The 21896-nt window shown below is 56.6% G+C and overlaps 3 protein-coding genes and 1 non-coding gene across 11 annotated transcripts in view; 1 reads left to right on the plus strand and 3 right to left on the minus strand.

The window, feature by feature from the left end:
• serhl (serine hydrolase like) overlaps positions 1 to 9470 on the plus strand; it is a 22950-nt gene extending 13480 nt beyond the window's left edge. For all 7 annotated transcript variants that reach the window (XM_088930903.1, XM_088930900.1, XM_088930899.1 and 4 more), the window contains 6 exons: positions 4569 to 4672; positions 4795 to 4874; positions 7316 to 7350; positions 8190 to 8266; positions 8677 to 8773; positions 9252 to 9470. In XM_088930903.1, coding sequence (XP_088787029.1) covers positions 4569 to 4672; positions 4795 to 4874; positions 7316 to 7350; positions 8190 to 8266; positions 8677 to 8773; positions 9252 to 9374 — 516 coding nt within the window. In that variant the 3' untranslated portion in view covers positions 9375 to 9470. The remainder of the gene's footprint in view (positions 1 to 4568; positions 4673 to 4794; positions 4875 to 7315; positions 7351 to 8189; positions 8267 to 8676; positions 8774 to 9251) is intronic.
• Positions 7578 to 7731, minus strand: LOC148821501 (U12 minor spliceosomal RNA). The gene has a single exon (XR_016093942.1). It is a non-coding gene; the product is annotated as a U12 minor spliceosomal RNA (small nuclear RNA).
• rrp7a (ribosomal RNA processing 7 homolog A) lies at positions 9470 to 13308 on the minus strand. Its single transcript, XM_088930929.1, has 7 exons — positions 13241 to 13308; positions 12339 to 12481; positions 11442 to 11567; positions 11235 to 11358; positions 10157 to 10254; positions 9727 to 9925; positions 9470 to 9649 (listed from the first exon to the last, which is right to left on the minus strand). Exons 1-7 carry the CDS (start codon positions 13299 to 13301, stop codon positions 9564 to 9566), a joined length of 837 nt encoding a protein of 278 aa, XP_088787055.1. The 5' UTR covers positions 13302 to 13308; the 3' UTR covers positions 9470 to 9563.
• Positions 13309 to 13642: 334 nt separating this feature from the next.
• On the minus strand, positions 13643 to 20586 carry poldip3 (polymerase (DNA-directed), delta interacting protein 3). Of its 2 annotated transcripts, none has more exons than XM_088930868.1 (10): positions 20495 to 20586; positions 18712 to 18875; positions 17908 to 18263; positions 17502 to 17570; positions 17282 to 17371; positions 16974 to 17195; positions 16790 to 16867; positions 15627 to 15756; positions 15336 to 15402; positions 13643 to 14934 (listed from the first exon to the last, which is right to left on the minus strand). In XM_088930868.1, exons 1-10 carry the CDS (start codon positions 20557 to 20559, stop codon positions 14739 to 14741), a joined length of 1437 nt encoding a protein of 478 aa, XP_088786994.1. In that variant the 5' UTR covers positions 20560 to 20586; the 3' UTR covers positions 13643 to 14738. The 2 variants fall into 2 exon arrangements, with proteins under 2 accessions (XP_088786994.1, XP_088786995.1); XM_088930869.1 differs by having other exon boundaries at positions 17502 to 17567; positions 20495 to 20580.
• Positions 20587 to 21896: the final 1310 nt, after the last annotated feature.

The following is a 21896-nucleotide window of genomic DNA, read 5'->3' on the forward strand; positions in this document are numbered from 1 at the left end:
GACCCCTCGCTCTCTGCAGGAGGAGTGTGTGTGTTGACCCCTCGCTCCCTGCAGGAGGAGTGTGTGTGTTGACCCCTCGCTCTCTGCAGGAGGAGTGTGTGTGTTGACCCCCTCGCTCTCTGCAGGAGGAGTGTGTGTGTTGACCCCTCGCTCTCTGCAGGAGGAGTGTGTGTGTTGACCCCTCGCTCTCTGCAGGAGGAGTGTGTGTGTTGACCCCTCGCTCTCTGCAGGAGGAGTGTGTGTGTTGACCCCTCGCTCTCTGCAGGAGGAGTGTGTGTGTTGACCCCTCGCTCTCTGCAGGAGGAGTGTGTGTGTTGACCCCTCGCTCCTGCAGGAGGAGTGTGTGTGTTGACCCCTCGCTCTCTGCAGGAGGAGTGTGTGTGTTGACCCCTCGCTCTCTGCAGGAGGAGTGTGTGTGTTGACCCCTCGCTCTCTGCAGGAGGAGTGTGTGTGTTGACCCCTCGCTCTCTGCAGGAGGAGTGTGTGTGTTGACCCCTCGCTCTCTGCAGGAGGAGTGTGTGTGTTGACCCCTCGCTCTCTGCAGGAGGAGTGTGTGTGTTGACCCCTCGCTCTCTGCAGGAGGAGTGTGTGTGTTGACCCCTCGCTCCCTGCAGGAGGAGTGTGTGTGTTGACCCCTCGCTCTCTGCAGGAGGAGTGTGTGTGTTGACCCCTCGCTCTCTGCAGGAGGAGTGTGTGTGTTGACCCCTCGCTCTCTGCAGGAGGAGTGTGTGTGTTGACCCCTCGCTCTCTGCAGGAGGAGTGTGTGTGTTGACCCCTCGCTCTCTGCAGGAGGAGTGTGTGTGTTGACCCCTCGCTCTCTGCAGGAGGAGTGTGTGTGTTGACCCCCCCTCCCCTGCAGGAGGAGTGTGTGTGTTGACCCCTCGCTCTCTGCAGGAGGAGTGTGTGTGTTGACCCCTCGCTCTCTGCAGGAGGAGTGTGTGTGTTGACCCCTCGCTCTCTGCAGGAGGAGTGTGTGTGTTGACCCCTCGCTCTCTGCAGGAGGAGTGTGTGTGTTGACCCCTCGCTCTCTGCAGGAGGAGTGTGTGTGTTGACCCCTCGCTCTCTGCAGGAGGAGTGTGTGTGTTGACCCCTCGCTCTCTGCAGGAGGAGTGTGTGTGTTGACCCCTCGCTCTCTGCAGGAGGAGTGTGTGTGTTGACCCCTCGCTCTCTGCAGGAGGAGTGTGTGTGTTGACCCCTCGCTCCCTGCAGGAGGAGTGTGTGTGTTGACCCCTCGCTCTCTGCAGGAGGAGTGTGTGTGTTGACCCCTCGCTCTCTGCAGGAGGAGTGTGTGTGTTGACCCCTCGCTCCCTGCAGGAGGAGTGTGTGTGTTGACCCCTCGCTCTCTGCAGGAGGAGTGTGTGTGTTGACCCCTCGCTCCCTGCAGGAGGAGTGTGTGTGTTGACCCCTCGCTCTCTGCAGGAGGAGTGTGTGTGTTGACCCCTCGCTCTCTGCAGGAGGAGTGTGTGTGTTGACCCCTCGCTCTCTGCAGGAGGAGTGTGTGTGTTGACCCCTCGCTCTCTGCAGGAGGAGTGTGTGTGTTGACCCCTCGCTCCCTGCAGGAGGAGTGTGTGTGTTGACCCCTCGCTCTCTGCAGGAGGAGTGTGTGTGTTGACCCCTCGCTCTCTGCAGGAGGAGTGTGTGTGTTGACCCCTCGCTCCCTGCAGGAGGAGTGTGTGTGTTGACCCCTCGCTCCCTGCAGGAGGAGTGTGTGTGTTGACCCCTCGCTCTCTGCAGGAGGAGTGTGTGTGTTGACCCCTCGCTCTCTGCAGGAGGAGTGTGTGTGTTGACCCCTCGCTCTCTGCAGGAGGAGTGTGTGTGTTGACCCCTCGCTCTCTGCAGGAGGAGTGTGTGTGTTGACCCCTCGCTCTCTGCAGGAGGAGTGTGTGTGTTGACCCCTCGCTCCCTGCAGGAGGAGTGTGTGTGTTGACCCCTCGCTCTCTGCAGGAGGAGTGTGTGTGTTGACCCCTCGCTCCCTGCAGGAGGAGTGTGTGTGTTGACCCCTCGCTCTCTGCAGGAGGAGTGTGTGTGTTGACCCCTCGCTCTCTGCAGGAGGAGTGTGTGTGTTGACCCCCTCGCTCTCTGCAGGAGGAGTGTGTGTGTTGACCCCTCGCTCTCTGCAGGAGGAGTGTGTGTGTTGACCCCTCGCTCCTGCAGGAGGAGTGTGTGTGTTGACCCCTCGCTCTCTGCAGGAGGAGTGTGTGTGTTGACCCCTCGCTCTCTGCAGGAGGAGTGTGTGTGTTGACCCCTCGCTCCCTGCAGGAGGAGTGTGTGTGTTGACCCCTCGCTCTCTGCAGGAGGAGTGTGTGTGTTGACCCCTCGCTCTCTGCAGGAGGAGTGTGTGTGTTGACCCCTCGCTCCCTGCAGGAGGAGTGTGTGTGTTGACCCCTCGCTCTCTGCAGGAGGAGTGTGTGTGTTGACCCCTCGCTCTCTGCAGGAGGAGTGTGTGTGTTGACCCCTCGCTCTCTGCAGGAGGAGTGTGTGTGTTGACCCCTCGCTCCCTGCAGGAGGAGTGTGTGTGTTGACCCCTCGCTCTCTGCAGGAGGAGTGTGTGTGTTGACCCCTCGCTCTCTGCAGGAGGAGTGTGTGTGTTGACCCCCTCGCTCTCTGCAGGAGGAGTGTGTGTGTTGACCCCTCGCTCCCTGCAGGAGGAGTGTGTGTGTTGACCCCTCGCTCTCTGCAGGAGAGTGTGTGTGTTGACCCCTCGCTCCTGCAGGAGGAGTGTGTGTGTTGACCCCTCGCTCTCTGCAGGAGGAGTGTGTGTGTTGACCCCTCGCTCCCTGCAGGAGGAGTGTGTGTGTTGACCCCTCGCTCTCTGCAGGAGGAGTGTGTGTGTTGACCCCTCGCTCTCTGCAGGAGGAGTGTGTGTGTTGACCCCTCGCTCTCTGCAGGAGGAGTGTGTGTGTTGACCCCTCGCTCTCTGCAGGAGGAGTGTGTGTGTTGACCCCTCGCTCCCTGCAGGAGGAGTGTGTGTGTTGACCCCTCGCTCTCTGCAGGAGGAGTGTGTGTGTTGACCCCTCGCTCTCTGCAGGAGGAGTGTGTGTGTTGACCCCTCGCTCCCTGCAGGAGGAGTGTGTGTGTTGACCCCTCGCTCTCTGCAGGAGGAGTGTGTGTGTTGACCCCTCGCTCTCTGCAGGAGGAGTGTGTGTGTTGACCCCTCGCTCACTGCAGGAGGAGTGTGTGTGTTGACCCCTCGCTCTCTGCAGGAGGAGTGTGTGTGTTGACCCCTCGCTCCCTGCAGGAGGAGTGTGTGTGTTGACCCCTCGCTCTCTGCAGGAGGAGTGTGTGTGTTGACCCCTCGCTCTCTGCAGGAGGAGTGTGTGTGTTGACCCCTCGCTCCCTGCAGGAGGAGTGTGTGTGTTGACCCCTCGCTCTCTGCAGGAGGAGTGTGTGTGTTGACCCCTCGCTCTCTGCAGGAGGAGTGTGTGTGTTGACCCCTCGCTCTCTGCAGGAGGAGTGTGTGTGTTGACCCCTCGCTCTCTGCAGGAGGAGTGTGTGTGTTGACCCCTCGCTCCCTGCAGGAGGAGTGTGTGTGTTGACCCCTCGCTCTCTGCAGGAGGAGTGTGTGTGTTGACCCCTCGCTCTCTGCAGGAGGAGTGTGTGTGTTGACCCCTCGCTCTCTGCAGGAGGAGTGTGTGTGTTGACCCCTCGCTCTCTGCAGGAGGAGTGTGTGTGTTGACCCCTCGCTCTCTGCAGGAGGAGTGTGTGTGTTGACCCCTCGCTCTCTGCAGGAGGAGTGTGTGTGTTGACCCCTCGCTCCCTGCAGGAGGAGTGTGTGTGTTGACCCCTCGCTCCCTGCAGGAGGAGTGTGTGTGTTGACCCCTCGCTCTCTGCAGGAGGAGTGTGTGTGTTGACCCCTCGCTCTCTGCAGGAGGAGTGTGTGTGTTGACCCCTCGCTCTCTGCAGGAGGAGTGTGTGTGTTGACCCCTCGCTCTCTGCAGGAGGAGTGTGTGTGTTGACCCCTCGCTCTCTGCAGGAGGAGTGTGTGTGTTGACCCCTCGCTCTCTGCAGGAGGAGTGTGTGTGTTGACCCCTCGCTCTCTGCAGGAGGAGTGTGTGTGTTGACCCCTCGCTCCCTGCAGGAGGAGTGTGTGTGTTGACCCCTCGCTCTCTGCAGGAGGAGTGTGTGTGTTGACCCCTCGCTCTCTGCAGGAGGAGTGTGTGTGTTGACCCCTCGCTCTCTGCAGGAGGAGTGTGTGTGTTGACCCCTCGCTCTCTGCAGGAGGAGTGTGTGTGTTGACCCCTCGCTCTCTGCAGGAGGAGTGTGTGTGTTGACCCCTCGCTCTCTGCAGGAGGAGTGTGTGTGTTGACCCCTCGCTCCCTGCAGGAGGAGTGTGTGTGTTGACCCCTCGCTCCCTGCAGGAGGAGTGTGTGTGTTGACCCCTCGCTCCCTGCAGGAGGAGTGTGTGTGTTGACCCCTCGCTCTCTGCAGGAGGAGTGTGTGTGTTGACCCCTCGCTCTCTGCAGGAGGAGTGTGTGTGTTGACCCCTCGCTCTCTGCAGGAGGAGTGTGTGTGTTGACCCCTCGCTCTCTGCAGGAGGAGTGTGTGTGTTGACCCCTCGCTCTCTGCAGGAGGAGATGGCCGCTGTGGTGCGAAAGGGGATTGAGGAGCAGCTGCAGTTTGACAGGGAGAGGAGGAGTGAGAAGGTGTACAGCTATGACAGCGCCCTGAAACGGTCAGATTCGAGTGCTCACCCCCCACTGTCTGTGTGTGACTCCCTCTCCCGCACAGCAGCCTGATCCACTCCAGGCTTTACTACCAACACAGACACTCACTTGACCCCCGTCTCTCTCTCAGGTTACTGACTGCGAACCCCTCTCTGTCCGAGCAGTCAGCGCGCATCCTCATGGAGCGGGGAAGCACCACAGTGGAAGGAGGTCAGTCAGTGTGTCTGTATTAACCCCTCTCTCTCTCAGTGCAGTGTTCATGTACTGGAGTGTCCAGTCAGTGTGTCTGTATTAACCCCTCTCTCTCTCTCAGTGCAGTGTTAATGTACTGGAGTGTCCAGTCAGTGTGTCTGTATTAACCCCTCTCTCTCTGAGTGCAGTGTTAATGTACTGGAGTGTCCAGTCAGTGTGTGTGTATTAACCCCTCTCTCTCTCAGTGCAGTGTTAATGTACTGGAGTGTCCAGTCAGTGTGTGTGTATTAACCCCTCTCTCTCAGTGCAGTGTTAATGTACTGGAGTGTCCAGTCAGTGTGTCTGTATTAACCCCTCTCTCTCAGTGCAGTGTTCATGTACTGGAGTGTCCAGTCAGTGTGTCTGTATTAACCCCTCTGTCTCTCAGTGCAGTGTTAATGTACTGGAGTGTCCAGTCAGTGTCTGTATGAACCCCTCTCTCTCTCAGTCCAGTGTTAATGTACTGGAGTGTCCAGTCAGTGTGTCTGTATTAACCCCTCTCTCTCTCAGTGCAGTGTTCATGTACTGGAGTGTCCAGTCAGTGTGTCTGTATGAACCCCTCTCTCTCAGTGCAGTGTTAATGTACTGGAGTGTCCAGTCAGTGTGTGTGTATTAACCCCTCTCTCTCTGAGTGCAGTGTTCATGTACTGGAGTGTCCAGTCAGTGTGTCTGTATTAACCCCTCTCTCTCTGAGTGCAGTGTTCATGTACTGGAGTGTCCAGTCAGTGTGTCTGTATGAACCCCTCTCTCTCTCAGTGCAGTGTTAATGTACTGGAGTGTCCAGTCAGTGTGTCTGTATGAACCCCTCTCTCTCAGTGCAGTGTTAATGTACTGGAGTGTCCAGTCAGTGTGTCTGTATGAACCCCTCTCTCTCTCAGTGCAGTGTTAATGTACTGGAGTGTCCAGTCAGTGTCTGTATGAACCCCTCTCTCTCTCAGTGCAGTGTTAATGTACTGGAGTGTCCAGTCAGTGTGTGTGTATTAACCCCTCTCTCTCTCTCAGTGCAGTGTTAATGTACTGGAGTGTCCAGTGAGTGTGTCTGTATTAACCCCTCTCTCTCTCAGTGCAGTGTTCATGTACTGGAGTGTCCAGTCAGTGTGTGTGTGTATTAACCCCTCTCTCTCTCAGTGCAGTGTTAATGTACTGGAGTGTCCAGTCAGTGTGTCTGTATTAACCCCTCTCTCTCTCAGTGCAGTGTTAATGTACTGGAGTGTCCAGTCAGTGTCTGTATGAACCCCTCTCTCTCTCAGTGCAGTGTTAATGTACTGGAGTGTCCAGTCAGTGTGTCTGTATGAACCCCTCTCTCTCTCAGTGCAGTGTTAATGTACTGGAGTGTCCAGTCAGTGTGTCTGTATTAACCCCTCTCTCTCTCAGTGCAGTGTTAATGTACTGGAGTGTCCAGTCAGTGTGTCTGTATTAACCCCTCTCTCTCTTAGTGCAGTGTTAATGTACTGGAGTGTCCAGTCAGTGTGTGTGTATTAACCCCTCTCTCTCTCAGTGCAGTGTTCATGTACTGGAGTGTCCAGTCAGTGTGTGTGTATTAACCCCTCTCTCTCTCAGTGCAGTGTTAATGTACTGGAGTGTGCAGTCAGTGTGTGTGTGTATTAACCCCTCTCTCAGTGCAGTGTTAATGTACTGGAGTGTCCAGTCAGTGTGTCTGTATTAACCCTCTCTCTCAGTGCAGTGTTAATGTACTGGAGTGTCCAGTCAGTGTGTCTGTATTAACCCCTCTCTCTCTCAGTGCAGTGTTAATGTACTGGAGTGTCCAGTCAGTGTCTGTATGAACCCCTCTCTCTCTCAGTGCAGTGTTAATGTACTGGAGTGTCCAGTCAGTGTGTCTGTATGAACCCCTCTCTCTCTCAGTGCAGTGTTAATGTACTGGAGTGTCCAGTCAGTGTGTCTGTATGAACCCCTCTCTCTCTCAGTGCAGTGTTCATGTACTGGAGTGTCCAGTCAGGGTGTCTGTATTAACCCCTCTCTCTCTCAGTGCAGTGTTCATGTACTGGAGTGTCCAGTCAGTGTGTCTGTATTAACCCCTCTCTCTCTCTCAGTGCAGTGTTCATGTACTGGAGTGTCCAGTCAGTGTGTCTGTATTAACCCCTCTCTCTCTCAGTGCAGTGTTAATGTACTGGAGTGTCCAGTCAGTGTGTCTGTATTAACCCCTCTCTCTCTCAGTGCAGTGTTAATGTACTGGAGTGTCCAGTCAGTGTGTCTGTATGAACCCCTATCTCTCTCTCAGTGCAGTGTTAATGTACTGGAGTGTCCAGTCAGTGTGTCTGTATTAACCCCTCTCTCTCTCAGTGCAGTGTTAATGTACTGGAGTGTCCAGTCAGTGTGTCTGTATTCACCCCTGTGACCCTGTACTGAATACAGCAGTTAGGAAATGGCAGGATGTTAATGACACTGTTGTTCTGACACAGGTGTCGTCTTCAGCAGAGACTTCCGAATCAACACGGTGAGTCTGCCTGTCTCAGACCTCCTGCCGCCTGTGTGCTCGAGCCCCCGTGCTTCTGTGTGGGGGTGGTTTTGGCTACAGCAGTAGCGTCACGTTGCCTGTGGAGCTGAACACAGTCAGGCCCTGTTCAGCGGTCGACAGGCGCAGGACCGCGCTCATATCATATATGCCCTCCGTTAGGGTTAGCGACCCCTGCTGTTGGTCTGTCTTGAACGCTGTCTGGGGTCGGGGCAGATCACGTCACTGCCAGCATCCCACAAAGTAGGCAGGTCACCTTTCAGCTCCGACCTGTACCCGTTCAAAAATTACTCTCGCTTGTCGTGGCGAGGACTCGGGCGTCACCCCGGGTCGTTATTTTCCTTACTCATTAGTTTAAGGCATGCTGGGAAAGGGGAGGAGAGGGACCCGGCTCAGCCACCGAGCTGCCCCGGTCAGGGTGGGAGAGGGGCAGATGCCCCTCGCCTCCGGTCCAGGCCGATCCCCGGGTCAGTTCTGGGGGTCTGGGCAGTCCGCTGTAGAGGCTTTCACACACCAGAGGGGCGACCAGTCTGTAAAGTGGACAGTGAGGCTCACGGGACTGGAGTGGACGCCTGGACCGCTGCAAAGGCTCATGGGGAGGTGTTGTGGGCGGGGCACGCAGGAGCTGCCTGGCAGCTGATGTCCTTGTGTCTGAGCACTGGGGTAATCTATGGGCTGGACCGGGTCACTCCGGGCCCGGGAGTCTGGAGAGGCCGGACCAGGACCAGGGGCCGGACCGGGTCGCTCTGGGTTTTGTTTACGACAGTGTTGAGCCCGGTTTGCACTGCTTAATCGTAAAACGGGGTTTCTTTCTGTTCTAGACCAACATCGTACGGGCCACTCTGGATCAGGCTCTGGAACTGCAGTCCAGAATCCAGGCCCGGGTGCTCTTAATTCTGTGAGAATAACCTTTACTGTCCTTTCCTTACCCTCTCTCTCCTCCCTGCCACCTCCACACTCCTGCCACCCTTGGTGTAAACACTGTACCCAGGGAGGCTACAGGCACGCAGGCTCACCTGGGTCCAGGCTGAGCTCTCTGCCCTCTGTCGGGGGGCGAAGATGGTTGTCTGGGAGGTGGGTGAGGGGTGGTAGGGTGTACTCACCTCCTTGATCTCCCTTCTGCAGCAGCTCTGACCCCAGATGTGAAAAACAGTTTGGTGATTCCAGGCCGAGAGGGTAAAAAAATAATTCTTTGTGCTGACTGAATTAATAGTGCTTCTTGCCTTGCGGTATGTTAGCGCACCAGAGCAGGTACAGCAGGAGTCGGTGAGAAAGGGGGACGTCTTCACACCTGTCTGTGTGTCTCAGGGCTGAGGACGGATTTTGCAAGAGGTACGTTCAGAAGCCCCAGCAGGAAGCCATGACCTCAGCACTGCTCCAGGGGTACAGAGACAAGCTGAGAGAGGTGAGGGAGCACCCTGTTCCTATATTAACCCCTCTCAGTGCAGTATTCATGTACTGGAGTGTCCAGTCAGTGTGTCTGTATTAACCCCTCTCTCTCTCAGTGCAGTGTTAATGTACTGGAGTGTCCAGTCAGTGTGTCTGTATTAACCCCTCTCGCTCTCAGTGCAGTGTTCATGTACTGGAGTGTCCAGTCAGTGTGTCTGTATGAACCCCTCTCTCTCTCAGTGCAGTGTTAATGTACTGGAGTGTCCAGTCAGTGTGTCTGTATGAACCCCTCTCTCTCTCAGTGCAGTGTTAATGTACTGGAGTGTCCAGTCAGTGTGTCTGTATTAACCCCTCTCTCTCTCTCAGTGCAGTGTTAATGTACTGGAGTGTCCAGTCAGTGTGTGTGTATTAACCCCTCTCTCTCTCAGTGCAGTGTTAATGTCCTGGAGTGTCCAGTCAGGCAGTATTAATATCTCTCTCTCTCTCTGTCTCAGTGCCGAATAGTAGAGGTCCCAGGAGACCACCATGTGCACCTGAACAGCCCTGAGACTGTGGCCCCCCTCATCAGCGCCTTCCTGGAGTCCCGTCCCTCAGAAAGCCCGGGCGCCCGGCTGTGACTGACCGGCTCTGACTGACCGGTGTTCTCCACACTGTCCAGTCCAGTCCAGTGTGTGGGATCAGCTGTGAACAGAGTGAATAAAGCAGACGCCTGCGAGCTGGGGGTGCGTTTATTTGTCGTGAGCAGCAGGGACAGGGCACAGGGCAGGAACACAGGCTGGGCCGCGGCCAGAGGGGGGGCGAGGGGGTCAGTACGGTCGAAACTTCCTCTGCGCGCGCAGCACGGCGATTCTCTGCTTGTCCTCCTCGAACTTCCTGCGCAGCTCGGCGATGTCTGTGGGGACAGAGAGCTGGTCAGCGCCGGCCGGTCCCCGCGCCCCCCACCCCACCGGCACCGCGGCGCTGACTCACGCTCTCTCTGCGTCTCCCGGTGCTGCCAGCTGTAGAAGTTCAGCAGCTCCTTCCTGGCCCTCTTCCTCCTCTCCCTCTCCAGAGCCCTCTGATTGGCCGCCTCGGTGTGGGGGCGGGCAGGGCGCCGCCCCCGCCGGGACACCTTCACCCAGCCCTCCTCGTCCGGCTTCCCCTCCTCCTCCGCCTCGCGCTTCGCCTCCTGGGGAGACCGAACCGCACCCTCAGACAAAATAGTGCCTCTGCTCATCGCAAGGGACGGCATGAAAGGGAGACCACTGCGGTACTGGCTCCACGCACAACGAAACAGCTCAAAGGCATCACAACCGAAAGGGGACTTTAAAAAAGATTCCAACTCTGTCTTAGTAGAGTTCATTAGTTGGTCATTTAGAAAACAGACAGTAATGAAACATCCCACCCCTGCAGTCCTCACCTCCTCCACTCTCCTGTCATACTCCTGCATGTACTGGTCCACTGCAGCCTGCAGTTCATCAGCCTGCACAATGGAGGCGCTGTACTCTTCTATCCACTCTGAGAGGGTGGAAGGAGACGGGACAGAGAAATAGAGACCATCAGCACAGGAGCAACACCTGCAGAGCAGCTGAACAGACACTCAGTCTGTAACAACACGTCTGCACCTCTGTGTCCTGTGTCAGGGTGACAGTGGGGTTACAGACAGAGACTGGACACTGGAGCTGGAGAGAGGATAGAGTCACCCAGAGCCCCACACTGACACCCTTCATCATCATCATCGCTCCTGAACAGACACTCAGTGTGTAACAACACGTCTGCACCTCTGTGTCCTGTCAGGGTGACAGTGGGGTTACAGACAGAGACTGGACACTGGAGCTGGAGAGAGGATAGAGTCACCCAGAGCCCCACACTGACACCCTTCATCATCATCATCGCTCCTGAACAGACACTCAGTGTGTAACAACACGTCTGCACCTCTGTGTCCTGTGTCAGGGTGACAGTGGGGTTACAGACAGAGACTGGACACTGGAGCTGGAGAGAGGATAGAGTCACCCAGAGCCCCTCACTGACACCCTTCATCATCATCATCACTCCTGAACAGACACTCAGTCTGTAACAACACGTCTGCACCTCTGTGTCCTGTGTCAGGGTGACAGTGGGGTTACAGACAGAGACTGGACACTGGAGCTGGAGAGACGATAGAGTCACCCAGAGCCCCTCACTGACACCCTTCATCATCATCATCGCTCCTGAACAGACCCTCAGTCTGTAACAACACGTCTGCACCTCTGTGTCCTGTGTCAGGGTGACAGTGGGGTTACAGACAGAGACTGGACACTGGAGCTGGAGAGAGGATAGAGTCACCCAGAGCCCCACACTGACACCCTTCATCATCATCATCACTCCTGAACAGACACTCAGTGTGTAACAACACGTCTGCACCTCTGTGTCCTGTGTCAGGGTGACAGTGGGGTTACAGACAGAGACTGGACACTGGAGCTGGAGAGAGTAGTCAAGCTGGCTGTAACCTCACTTACTTTGAAGCCCTGTTCTGAGGGGGTGCTCAGTGGTGGAGAGGACCAGCGGAGTCTCAGGTCGTAGTTTTTTGGCAGCAGCAACACCGGATGCTTTTTTAAACACAACGTAGGCCACACTGAAGCCCTGAGAGAGGAGACAGGGGAAAGAGGGGTTACTCCTGGGGCAGGGGGAGACAGGAGGAGAGAGACGAGGGGAGACAGCAGTACCTTGTTTCGGGGCTTGCGGAAGTATTTAGACAGCTCGGGTTCTGTCTGTTCCTTTGGGCCGGGCCTCTCTCTCAGCTCCACTGACTGTACCGGCCCACAGGGAGAGAACAGGCGCAGCAGACACTCCTGTTGCCCAGAGAGAGAGAGAGTGAGAGGGACACACAGGAACACAGATCTGTTTCTTCAGCTTTGCATGTCCTGCAGAAAACACCGGCCTCCAGTACTCTGTGGAGCAGCTGGCAGGCTGGTGCCAGACACGGCCCTTCACCCCAACAGCTCAGGGGTGCTGTATAAATGGCTAACCCTGCGCTCTGACCCCCAGCTTCTCTCCCTGTCTGTGTGTCTCACGGTGAGCAAGTTGGGGTCTGTGAAAAGACAAACTTCTAATACAAGAAATTGTATAGGGCCAATAAAGTGATCTTATATTATAACACATCGCAGTTTAATGTACAGTAACCTCCAGCCTGGACATTAAAAAGAGTCTTCACCACAGTGTGGGTGCTGAAAACCCTCTCTTATATTCTTATAGTTCTGTACACAATAGTGTTGGACCAGAGCCCTTGAGCCTGCTGTACCCGTGAGAGGATAGTACTGTATGTCCAGTAAAACCTAACACAAGTCTTACAGCCCCTGCTTTCTGCCACAGTGGGTGAGTGCAGCTCACAGTGTCCTGCACACGCCTCGGTCCAGCTCAGTCACCAGGGGTGGGTCTTCGTCAGGGCAGGAGCTCCTCATGTACTGTACCTCACGCTCAGCTGAACGTGAGCCTGCACTTGACACCAAAGGCTAAACGTTTGAGTCCTGCTGGACCACCCCTGGGTTCCTGGTATATTAAAGTGATCTCTCTTATTGTGCACACAGTGGCTGACAGAACTAAGTCAAGGGTCCAGTCCACACCTCCGAACAGTATGGGGGGACGTTGAGCACGAAGAGGGTCTGGTCGAGGGGCCGCGTGACGCTGCTCTCCGCTCGGACTCTGTGCTCCTTCAGATACAGCCAGTGATGGGCCTGACTGGACTGGGAGAACTGCACTGGGAGAGCTGGGGAGAGAGGGAGGGGAGGAGTGGAGACACACAGGTCAACACAAAGTGACATACTGTAGTTAACTGCACAAACAGTCCCATTATGTGAACAGTAGGCGAACCACCGCTGTCTGCTAACAGTAAAACTGACACGGCCCACACGATCAGCTAGTTCAGAACCAGAACCACAGGAACCACAGGACACAAGGGAAACTTGTAAATTTTTAAAACCAGGGAACAGGAGGAGATTATTTACACAAGCTGCCCCGCTATGTTGTTGAAGCCGGTACCCCGGGTGAGGTCCGGCGATCAGTTCGCTGCGAACCCGGCTCGTCTGCACAGCCGCCGGTCTGTTATCACTGTAAGGAGCTACAGGTCCGGGTTTTCTCGGGAGTCGCATTTCCAGTGTCAGCCGGACAGTGTGTCGTGCTAACGGCTGCAGTTACTCGAGAGAGATGAGTTACCGCATTCACTCTCACTAGCAGAGCTCACGCTCAGTTGTAAACGGTACACGGACAGTGGCGCTTACTTTGCGCCTTGCGTTCCGCTACATCGGTGTTTAATTGGTTGTTGAACATCCTGAGGCTGCCTGGCTGACTGCTCATACAGCAGAAAGGTTCACGCACACCGCCAGCGTGGACACTGCGCTCCGAGGCTGTTCGCTAATCGAAACTCATATGCTGGCTATCCTCGTTCGCTCGGACCTCCATCTTCTGTAGCTCTGTCCCGGATAGTTCACCTCCCCACCCCGTTTCAACAAAACCGCGGTTATTTTACCTGTGAAGCCGCCAGGAATCTCCGCAGAAGCACTCGCATGTTTCGTTTTGGACGGCGCCATCTTTGCTTTGATTGTAGAAAGGAAACGGAAATGACGCCAATAGTGGGGGACACGAGGTGGAGAATGGGGGGGACATCGGGAGTTGTAGTCGCTGTACCAACTTCCGCTTCTTGTTATTGCAGTAAATACCAGCGCCCTTTCAGGGCCAATGGCGTGATTTTATACAGAGGAAATACGCCTACATTAAAAATGTCTGTCAACGAAATTAACGCCAGTAACACACAGAATGGCCAAACATTAGTATCACCATGTCAGACTGGTAACTATTTCAGGGCAGCTAGACGTCAGAGGAGGGAAAACACCCAAAACACGACTTTAAAAAGCACAGACGCAGCCTCGGCTTTCTATAAACAAACATTTATTCAGAAACAAGTAACTTTCACACCTTCCTCGGTCCCAACAACAAGGAGAGGGAGGAAGGACAAAAATGAAACAGAACTGCCACAGAGAGAGAGCGAGGGAGAGGGGGTCGCGGTCGGGCGGAGGGAGGAACTCTGACCGTCCGCGTCTCGGTGCCGGTCAGCGAGAGCGACGGAGCGAGTGGACGCCGCAGGACGGAGAGCGAGAGGCGAGCGGACAGCAGGGGCGCCGCGGACCAGCGAGGAGAGACCTGGCCGAGAACTTCCCCGCCAGCAGCGCGGCTCCCCGAAGAGAAACTCCTCCGAAAGGAGCTGGAGCCCCCCTGCGCCGTCCCCCCAGAAACTTCAGGAGAGAGAGGAAGCTCTGCGGTCGCCTGCTCTCCACACCGATAGCGTTACCGCAACTCACAGCATTGGGGTCCACCACTGTGTGTGTCGCCCCTCACCCCACAGGAGGGGCCCTACGACGCAGTGCAGCCCTGTGACCCCCAAAACCCCGGCCCGAGACCCTCGCGCTCCGGGCCTCGCCCTGGGTGCCCTGGCCGGGGGTCTCTGCTTGGGCTGAGCCTGGCATCATGTCCGCCTCTGGGGTCCCGCAGACACACCATGAACACCCCAGGGGGAACCCCGTTCGAGGCCGGCTACGTCCTGTCACAACGTGTGGGTACAGAACGGAGTGGGCCTGTGTTTGTGTCAGCAGGGTCTGTGTGTGTGTCTGTGGGTTTGTGTGTGTCTGTAGGATGTCAGAGTGTGTGTTTGAGGGTATCAGCGTGTGTGTGTCTGTGGGTGTCAGCGTGTGTGTCTGGACCTGTGTGTGGGTGTCACAGTGAGTGAGTGAGTGAGTGAGTGAGTGAGTGAGTGAGTGAGTGAGTGAGTGAGTGTGTGTGTGTGTGTGTCTGGACCTGTGTGTGTGGGTGTGTGGGTGTGGGTGCGTGTTTGAGGGTATCAGCGTGTGGGTGTCTGTGGGTGTCAGCGTAAGTGTGTCTGGACCTGTGTGTGTGTGTGTGTGTGTGTGTGTGTGTCTGGACCTGTGTGTGTGTGTGTCTGGACAGAGGCCTGAGTGACTTCAGCACACGGGTCAGATCTTGATGCGGAAGGCGGTGGGCTGGGCTGTGCTGTCCGGGGGAGGGGCAGGCGAGGTCTTGAACAGGGCTCGGAGGACAGTCTGGGGGTCCACTTCGGGAGGGGGCTGTGAGGACGGGGGCCTCGGGCCCAGGCGGCGCAGCTCGGGAGGGCCAGTATCCTTCTTCAGCCCTGGGCTGTCGCTGAGCCTCCTGGGAGAGAGAGAGAGGGGTTGACACCGTTGGTCAAGAATCCCCTGGAGACCTTACTGCTGGGCAGAAGAGGAGTTGATTGTATATTTGGCCAAAGGGAAGCACTAGAAAAGTTACTGCTGACCTTTAATACACTTGCTGGATAAGGCATACAAAGAGCTTAAGTCTCAAAAAGAACAAAAACTTCAGTCTTAATTAATTTCTGTTGGTTAAGCTTTAATTAGAAGATGTCTATGTAACTAAGCTATATCAGTGTTTTCTTCAAGCAGGTAGTTATAATTGGCCTTCTACACTGAAATGTCGCAGCTGGCATTTTTGCCGAACAGAGAAAGAAGCTGTAACCCTTCAGGACAGACACGCTGACTGGCCGCTGCGGTCAGCGGGAGAGGGCAGACACTCACAGCAGTATGGGCTGGTCGGAGGTGATGACGTTGCCCTGGATGTGCAGGGTGCACTTCATGGGCTGGCCTGAGGGACAGTAAGGTTGCATCATGAGTGCCTCCTACTCCACGAATCCGCACACACAAGTTCACACGCTGCAGCGACGATTTCTTCCCCTCGCCTCCGGACCCCAACCCCAGCTGCCCCCCGAGCTCCTGGGAGCGGTACTGCAAAACCTGAACACCACCCCTCGACCGTCCTCAACACGACTTCCCAACTGATCTCCCCCCCAGCGCCACGGGCCGCCGTACCGTCCAGGCAGCGGTTGTTGTACTTCCTGTAGGCGGAGACAGCATCCTCCTTCTTCACAAACACCACCTCGGCCACCCCGGCCTTCACCAGCCGAGCTCGTTTCAGAGCTCCGCACACACAGAACAGCTCCTGCCAGAGAGAGAGAGGGGTTAATACACACACACTGACTGGACACTCCAGTACATTAACACTGCACTGAGAGAGAGAGGGGTTAATACACACACACTGACTGGACACTCCAGTACATTAACACTGCACTGAGAGAGAGAGAGGGGTTAATACACACACACTGACTGGACACTCCAGTACATTAACACTGCACTGAGAGAGAGAGGGGTTAATACACACACACTGACTGGACACTCCAGTACATTAACACTGCACTGAGAGAGAGAGGGGTTAATACAGACACACTGACTGGACACTCCAGTACATTAACACTGCACTGAGAGAGAGAGGGGTTAATACACACACACTGACTGGACACTCCAGTACATTAACACTGCACTGAGAGAGAGAGAGGGGTTAATACACACACACTGACTGGACACTCCAGTACATGAACACTGCACTGAGAGAGAGAGAGGGGTTAATACACACACACTGACTGGACACTCCAGTACATTAACACTGCACTGAGAGAGAGAGGGGTTAATACACACACACTGACTGGACACTCCAGTACATTAACACTGCACTGAGAGAGAGAGAGGGGTTAATACACACACACTGACTGGACACTCCAGTACATTAACACTGCACTGAGAGAGAGAGAGAGGGGTTAATACAGACACACTGACTGGACACTGCAGTACATGAACACTGCACTGAGAGAGAGAGGGGTTAATACAGACACACTGACTGGACACTCCAGTACATTAACACTGCACTGAGAGAGAGAGGGGTTAATACAGACACACTGACTGGACACTCCAGTACATTAACACTGCACTGAGAGAGAGAGGGGTTCATACAGACACACTGACTGGACACAGAAGAGACAGATACAGCAGGAGAGCACACAGACAAAAACACGCTGAGGTCTTATGGAGCTGTCTCGCCTTCACAGCCCTATATGTGAGTCTTCAGTCTTATTCACTCACTGTATCAGACAAGTCATGTGCTGCACTAGTGTAATATACTGTAAAAGAGTGTTATTTACCACAATGTCCTCCTCAGTGACCCGGGAGTGCAGGTTGTTCACAGTCATCTTGGTCCCTTCTAATGGACTGTAGACAGGCTGAGAGAGACGGGAGGGGGAGTTAATCCAGACACACTGAGTGAGGGAGGTGTCAGTAATAATAAGGACATGAGAAACAGACAGATGCCCCAGGAGCAGACAGTACCTCTGGGGGCGTGCTCGCCGTGCTCTCTGTACCGCCCCCTTGTGGATGGTTGACGAGCGTGCGGGAGACCGCCTGGAGGGCGTGGGTCCGCAGCGGAGCCGCCTGGGACCCCGAGGTCACGAGGGGGGCAGCGGGCGCGGAGGGGGGTGCCGTGTACGTGTCGTTCTGGACCACCTTCGTCAGGGGCCCAGGGAGGGAGAACAGGGAACCACTGGCTCCTGGCTGCAGGGGAGAGAGGGCGGGGGGACGGGTTAGGCCGACGCACGCGGAGGCGTGCCGTGTACCACACCGGCGCGGCCGGCACTGACCCGCATCTGCGCCAGGTCGTTGGTCGTCGTGATCTTCATCTGCTTGCTGGGAATGATGGAGGGTCCCTCGTCCTCCTCGCCCGAGAGCGCCTGCGGGAGACAGCGAGGGGTGAAGACCGGCGCGCTCACACCGCGGGAGACAGCGAGGGGTGAAGACCAGTGCGCTCACGCCGAGGGGGGGAGGGAGGGAGGGAGGGTGCGGCCGTGCCGCCAGACTCACCGCCGGTCCCGGCACAGATCGAGTTGCCACGTTGATCCGGACGCCACTGGTCAGTCCCACGGGCCTCTGCTGCCAGAGGAGAGAGAGAGAGGGGTCAGAGTGCAGGGCAGCCTGAGGCCAGGGAGCTCTGGGACGCCCCAGGCGTTCCCAACAGGGGGACCGAGTCCGGTCCGCGCACAGAGTCCCAGTCCCGCAGGATCTACGGGCCACTGATAAATCACCCAGTTCAAGGCCCGCGGAGCAGAGCGGTCCAGTCCATCTGTGGTCAGCAGTGCCAGTGGGTGGGTGGCCTGTGGTGACCTGTGAGAGTTGCCGGACACCGGACACCGGACACCGGACACCGGACACCGGACACCGGACACCGGACACCGGACACCGGACACAGCCAGCGCAGGCAGTAACCTACCTGTATCGTCTTGGTGATCTTCACGGTGGGCATGGCCGCCCCCACGGTAGGCGTGGCCACGGCGATGCTCCGCTTGAGGCTCAGCCTATCACGGGCATCCACCACCTTCTTGGCCCCGCCCAGCTCCGCGGCCCCGCCCACCCGGGAGTTTAACCCTTGCTGGTGCGGGGGGATCTGCGCCGTCCTGACGGCGGCTGGCTGGCCGTGCTGCTGCTGCTGCTGCTGCTGCTGCTGCTGCTGCTGCTTCCGGGAGTTTATCATCTCCCTGGCGTCCTGCACCGCGCCGCGGATCCGGAACCGCGCGTCCTTCTGCGTGAGCTTCTCGCGGGCGTCTTTCAGCGGGAACGCGCCCGAGGCTGGGAGACAGGCACGGAGAAAAACCCAGACTCAAAACTCCTCCTTCCTCACACAGGCCTTGCTGTTATGGGATCGGCGCCCGTGGCCGCTCACTGCATTTCCAGTCCCTCTGTGGCCTCCCATCTGTGTCACTGTGTGTTCTGACTGTTCTTACTTTCCATCTGAAGTGATTTTGTGAAGCTCCTTCTAAAGGTATTATATACACTGAAAAGTATTACCAGCTGTGCCAGTCTCCTGTCTTTGTTAACTGGTTTTAAAGGCGCCTCAGCAGTTACAGTCCAAGATTGTTCCCCCGAGACGAGGCGCTCGGCGAGACCCCTCGGCGGCGGCGTTGTGCGCACCCCGACAGGACCGCGGGTGCCGGCCAGCGCGGCCAGCAGCCGGACCAGCCGACGGGGCCCCTCCCCTGCGCTCGGAGAACCCGGGTTCGAGCCCCGGCTGCCTCACCTCCTCCCAGCCTCTGCCGGGCGTCCGTCACCCCGATCTTCTGCCTGGCGTCGAAGCCCCCCGCCCCGGCTCCCGCGGCCCCCCGGGACAGCAGGGGGGGCACGGAGGCGGAGGCGGAGACCGGGGGGCCGATCCGGGAGCGCACTCCCCCGCGCGCCACCGGTCTGAGGGAGGGGGAGAGAGGGAGAGACAGAGGTCAGTGCTGTCCAGCTGCACACTCCGCTCAGTCCTGCCTCTCCACACTGAGCTACAGCGCTGGACACACGCCTGCACACCCACAGCTTCTGGAAGACTGAAACCCCTCGAGTGCAGCACGTATGTACGCGTCCACTGGCACTCTCATTCGCACTGATCTCTCGGGACAGCAGACCACCAGCAAGGAGGTGGTAATAATATTATTAGAGTAATAATAAAATTCCTTACACTTATAAAGTGCTTTTCTGGGCACTCCACTCAAAGCGCTGTACAGGTCATGGGGATCCCCTCCACCCCCACCTGGATGATGCGCCAGTACACTCCCCACACCACCAGCTCTCAGTGGGGAGGAGAGCAGAGTACTGAAGCCAGTTTGCAGACATTACTAGGAGTCCATGACTGGTAAAGGCCAGGGGGAGATTTCGGTAGATGGTACGTTACAAAATGGGACATCATAAATATAATGTTTTTTGTTGACTTGACACTGTCACTAACCATGTGGCAGGGAACAGAAGCTCATGGCTGCCCGAGTCAGCAGCGCAGAGTGAAGGGGCGTGTTGTGCACAGTGAGCTGACCGTGAGGCGCACAGCTGTGAGGCAGAAGCTGTTCTGACGCCTGGTGGCCCGAGCTGCCTGGGATACGCAAAGCTGCTGGGAGCTCACTGATCCCTGAACCCTCCCCTGGATCGGCCCCCACAGCACAGGCGGGCCAATGTGCTCCAGTCACCCCCCACTCTTTGTGCACAGAGTGGTTTGGGGGGGGGGGGGGGGAGTTCCAGTCTCAGCGTGCAGCTCGCTGCTTTCACGGCTCTGAAGTCGTGAATCGAGTCCTGTGGTCCCGACAGGAAGAGGCTCAGATCGGGAGACCCCTGCCCGACATCCGTCTCGCAGGCCTCCGCACCATGGCGACCAGAAGCGTCTGCGTGCGGCCATCCTGCCGCAGCAAGCGGCCTTAACAGGGTCTTCCTCCGGCTTTCAAACTCTGTTCTTTTCCCCTCCGCTGGCTCGGCCCCACCTCTGCCCCCCCTGCGCTGCACACCGTCGGCAGGCGAAACCACGGCACCTCCCGTGAGCGGATCACGCCTCTCCACCCGGGAGTGGAGTTCGGGACATTTCCACGTATGTGCGTCTCACCAGGACTTAAAATCCCCATGTGCGAGATTCACGGCTCTGCCCGCGCCGCTAATCGGCCCTAACCCCTTCCTACAGCCCCCAGTACCCCTCTCTTTGTTCTGCCACGGAGCGGACGTGCTCAGCCGGTTAACTTTCATTGTTTTGGGCTGTTTTAATAAATGAAATATGGTCGACGCGATTCTCGGGAGAGATGATGGACGGCGAGCTCGGCCAATCAAGACGCTGGCCCGGCCGGAAGAGCCAATGAGGGAGCAGAACCCAAGGCGGTCCAGCCAATCAGCCGCGAGCGGGGAGGCGGGACCCCGCCAGTGAGGTGTTAAACAGGAGACGCGACGGTTTGCAACAAAGCGAAAATATCCAGAAAAACCAAACAACAACAGACACAAATTCTCGGCTCCCTCTCAGAGCCCCGTCGACAAACGCGGCTCTTTCCCGTCACACGGCTCGGACTCACCTGGTGTTTCCTTTGCCGTTCAGACCTCGCAGCCGTATCAGCTCGTCCAGGGAGAGGTCCGCCATCTTGTCACTGCGAGGGGGGGGCGGGGCGGGGGGAAGTCAGCGCGAGGACCAGGGCGCTACGGCGGCCGCGGAGGGACGGACAGTGCCGGAGAGAGCGAGCCGAAGCGTTCAGTAGCCGTGGGGATACCCCTGAATGCCATTGGGGTTAAACTTCAACATATTTAACACAGACAGACCTAATGGGCGTTAAAAACAGTCACTTTACCACTTTGGTCCTTTACACACCTCACCCCCCCACTGCACACAGATCAGAGACATCCCCTCACCCCCCACTGCACACAGATCAGAGACACCCCCTCACCCCCCACTGCACACAGACACCCCCTTCACCCCCCACTGCACACAGCTCACAGACACCCCCTCACCCCCACTGCACACAGATCAGAGACACCCCCTCACCCCCCACTGCACACAGATCAGAGACACCCCCTTCACCCCCCACTGCACACAGACAACCACTTCACCCCCCACTGCACACAGACAACCACTTCACCCCCCACTGTACACAGCTCACAGACACCCCCTCACCCCCCCAGCGCACACAGCTAAGCGAGGAGAGAGAAACTGCTTCATCAGGTGGATTAGGGGGAAGTTGATCAGCTCTGAGTGGAGTTTAGTCTGGAGTTAATTAACAAAGCTCTGTTTCCTATATTAATTATTATTGCCAGCAGCCATATCTGCAGGTGTGAGCCTGGCCAGTACCTGGATGGGAGACTCCTGGGAAAAACTAAGGTTGCTGCTGGAAGAGGTGTTAGTGAGACCAGTAGGGGGCGCTCACCCTGTGGTCCATGTGGGTCCTAATGCCCCAGCATAGTGACGGGGACAGTATACTGTAAAAAGGCGCCGTCCTTCGGATGAGACGTCAAACCGAGGTCCTGACTCTCTGTGGTCATTCACAATCCCAGGGCGTTCCTCGACAAGAGTAGGGGTGTTACCCCAGTGTCCTGGCCAAATCTCCCCCTGGCCTTTACCAGTCATGGCCTCCTAATAACCCCCCTCTCTGAACTGGCTTCATCACTCTGCTCTCCTCCCCACTGAGAGCTGGTGTGTGGGGAGCGGACTGGAGCATCATCCAGGTGGAGGTACACACTGGTGGTGGTGGAGGGGATCCCCATGACCTGTACAGCGCTTTGAGTGCAGTGTGCAGAAGAATTCTTATTATATATTAATGACATTGACTGATGTGAATTCACAGCCTGACGTGACCGCTTGTGGTCAAATAATTTAATGCTGTTTATATTTGAACTGATTTTAAAGCCAATAATACTCAAGTCTTCAAATTCAAACATCTTTATTGGCATGACTGGTAAATTACAGTGTTGCCAAAGCATGTGTAA

The sequence above is a fragment of the Atractosteus spatula genome, chromosome 13 (genome assembly GCF_055471065.1).
Source record: "Atractosteus spatula isolate fAtrSpa1 chromosome 13, fAtrSpa1.hap1, whole genome shotgun sequence".
In the NCBI taxonomy this organism is placed as follows: domain Eukaryota; kingdom Metazoa; phylum Chordata; class Actinopteri; order Semionotiformes; family Lepisosteidae; genus Atractosteus; species Atractosteus spatula.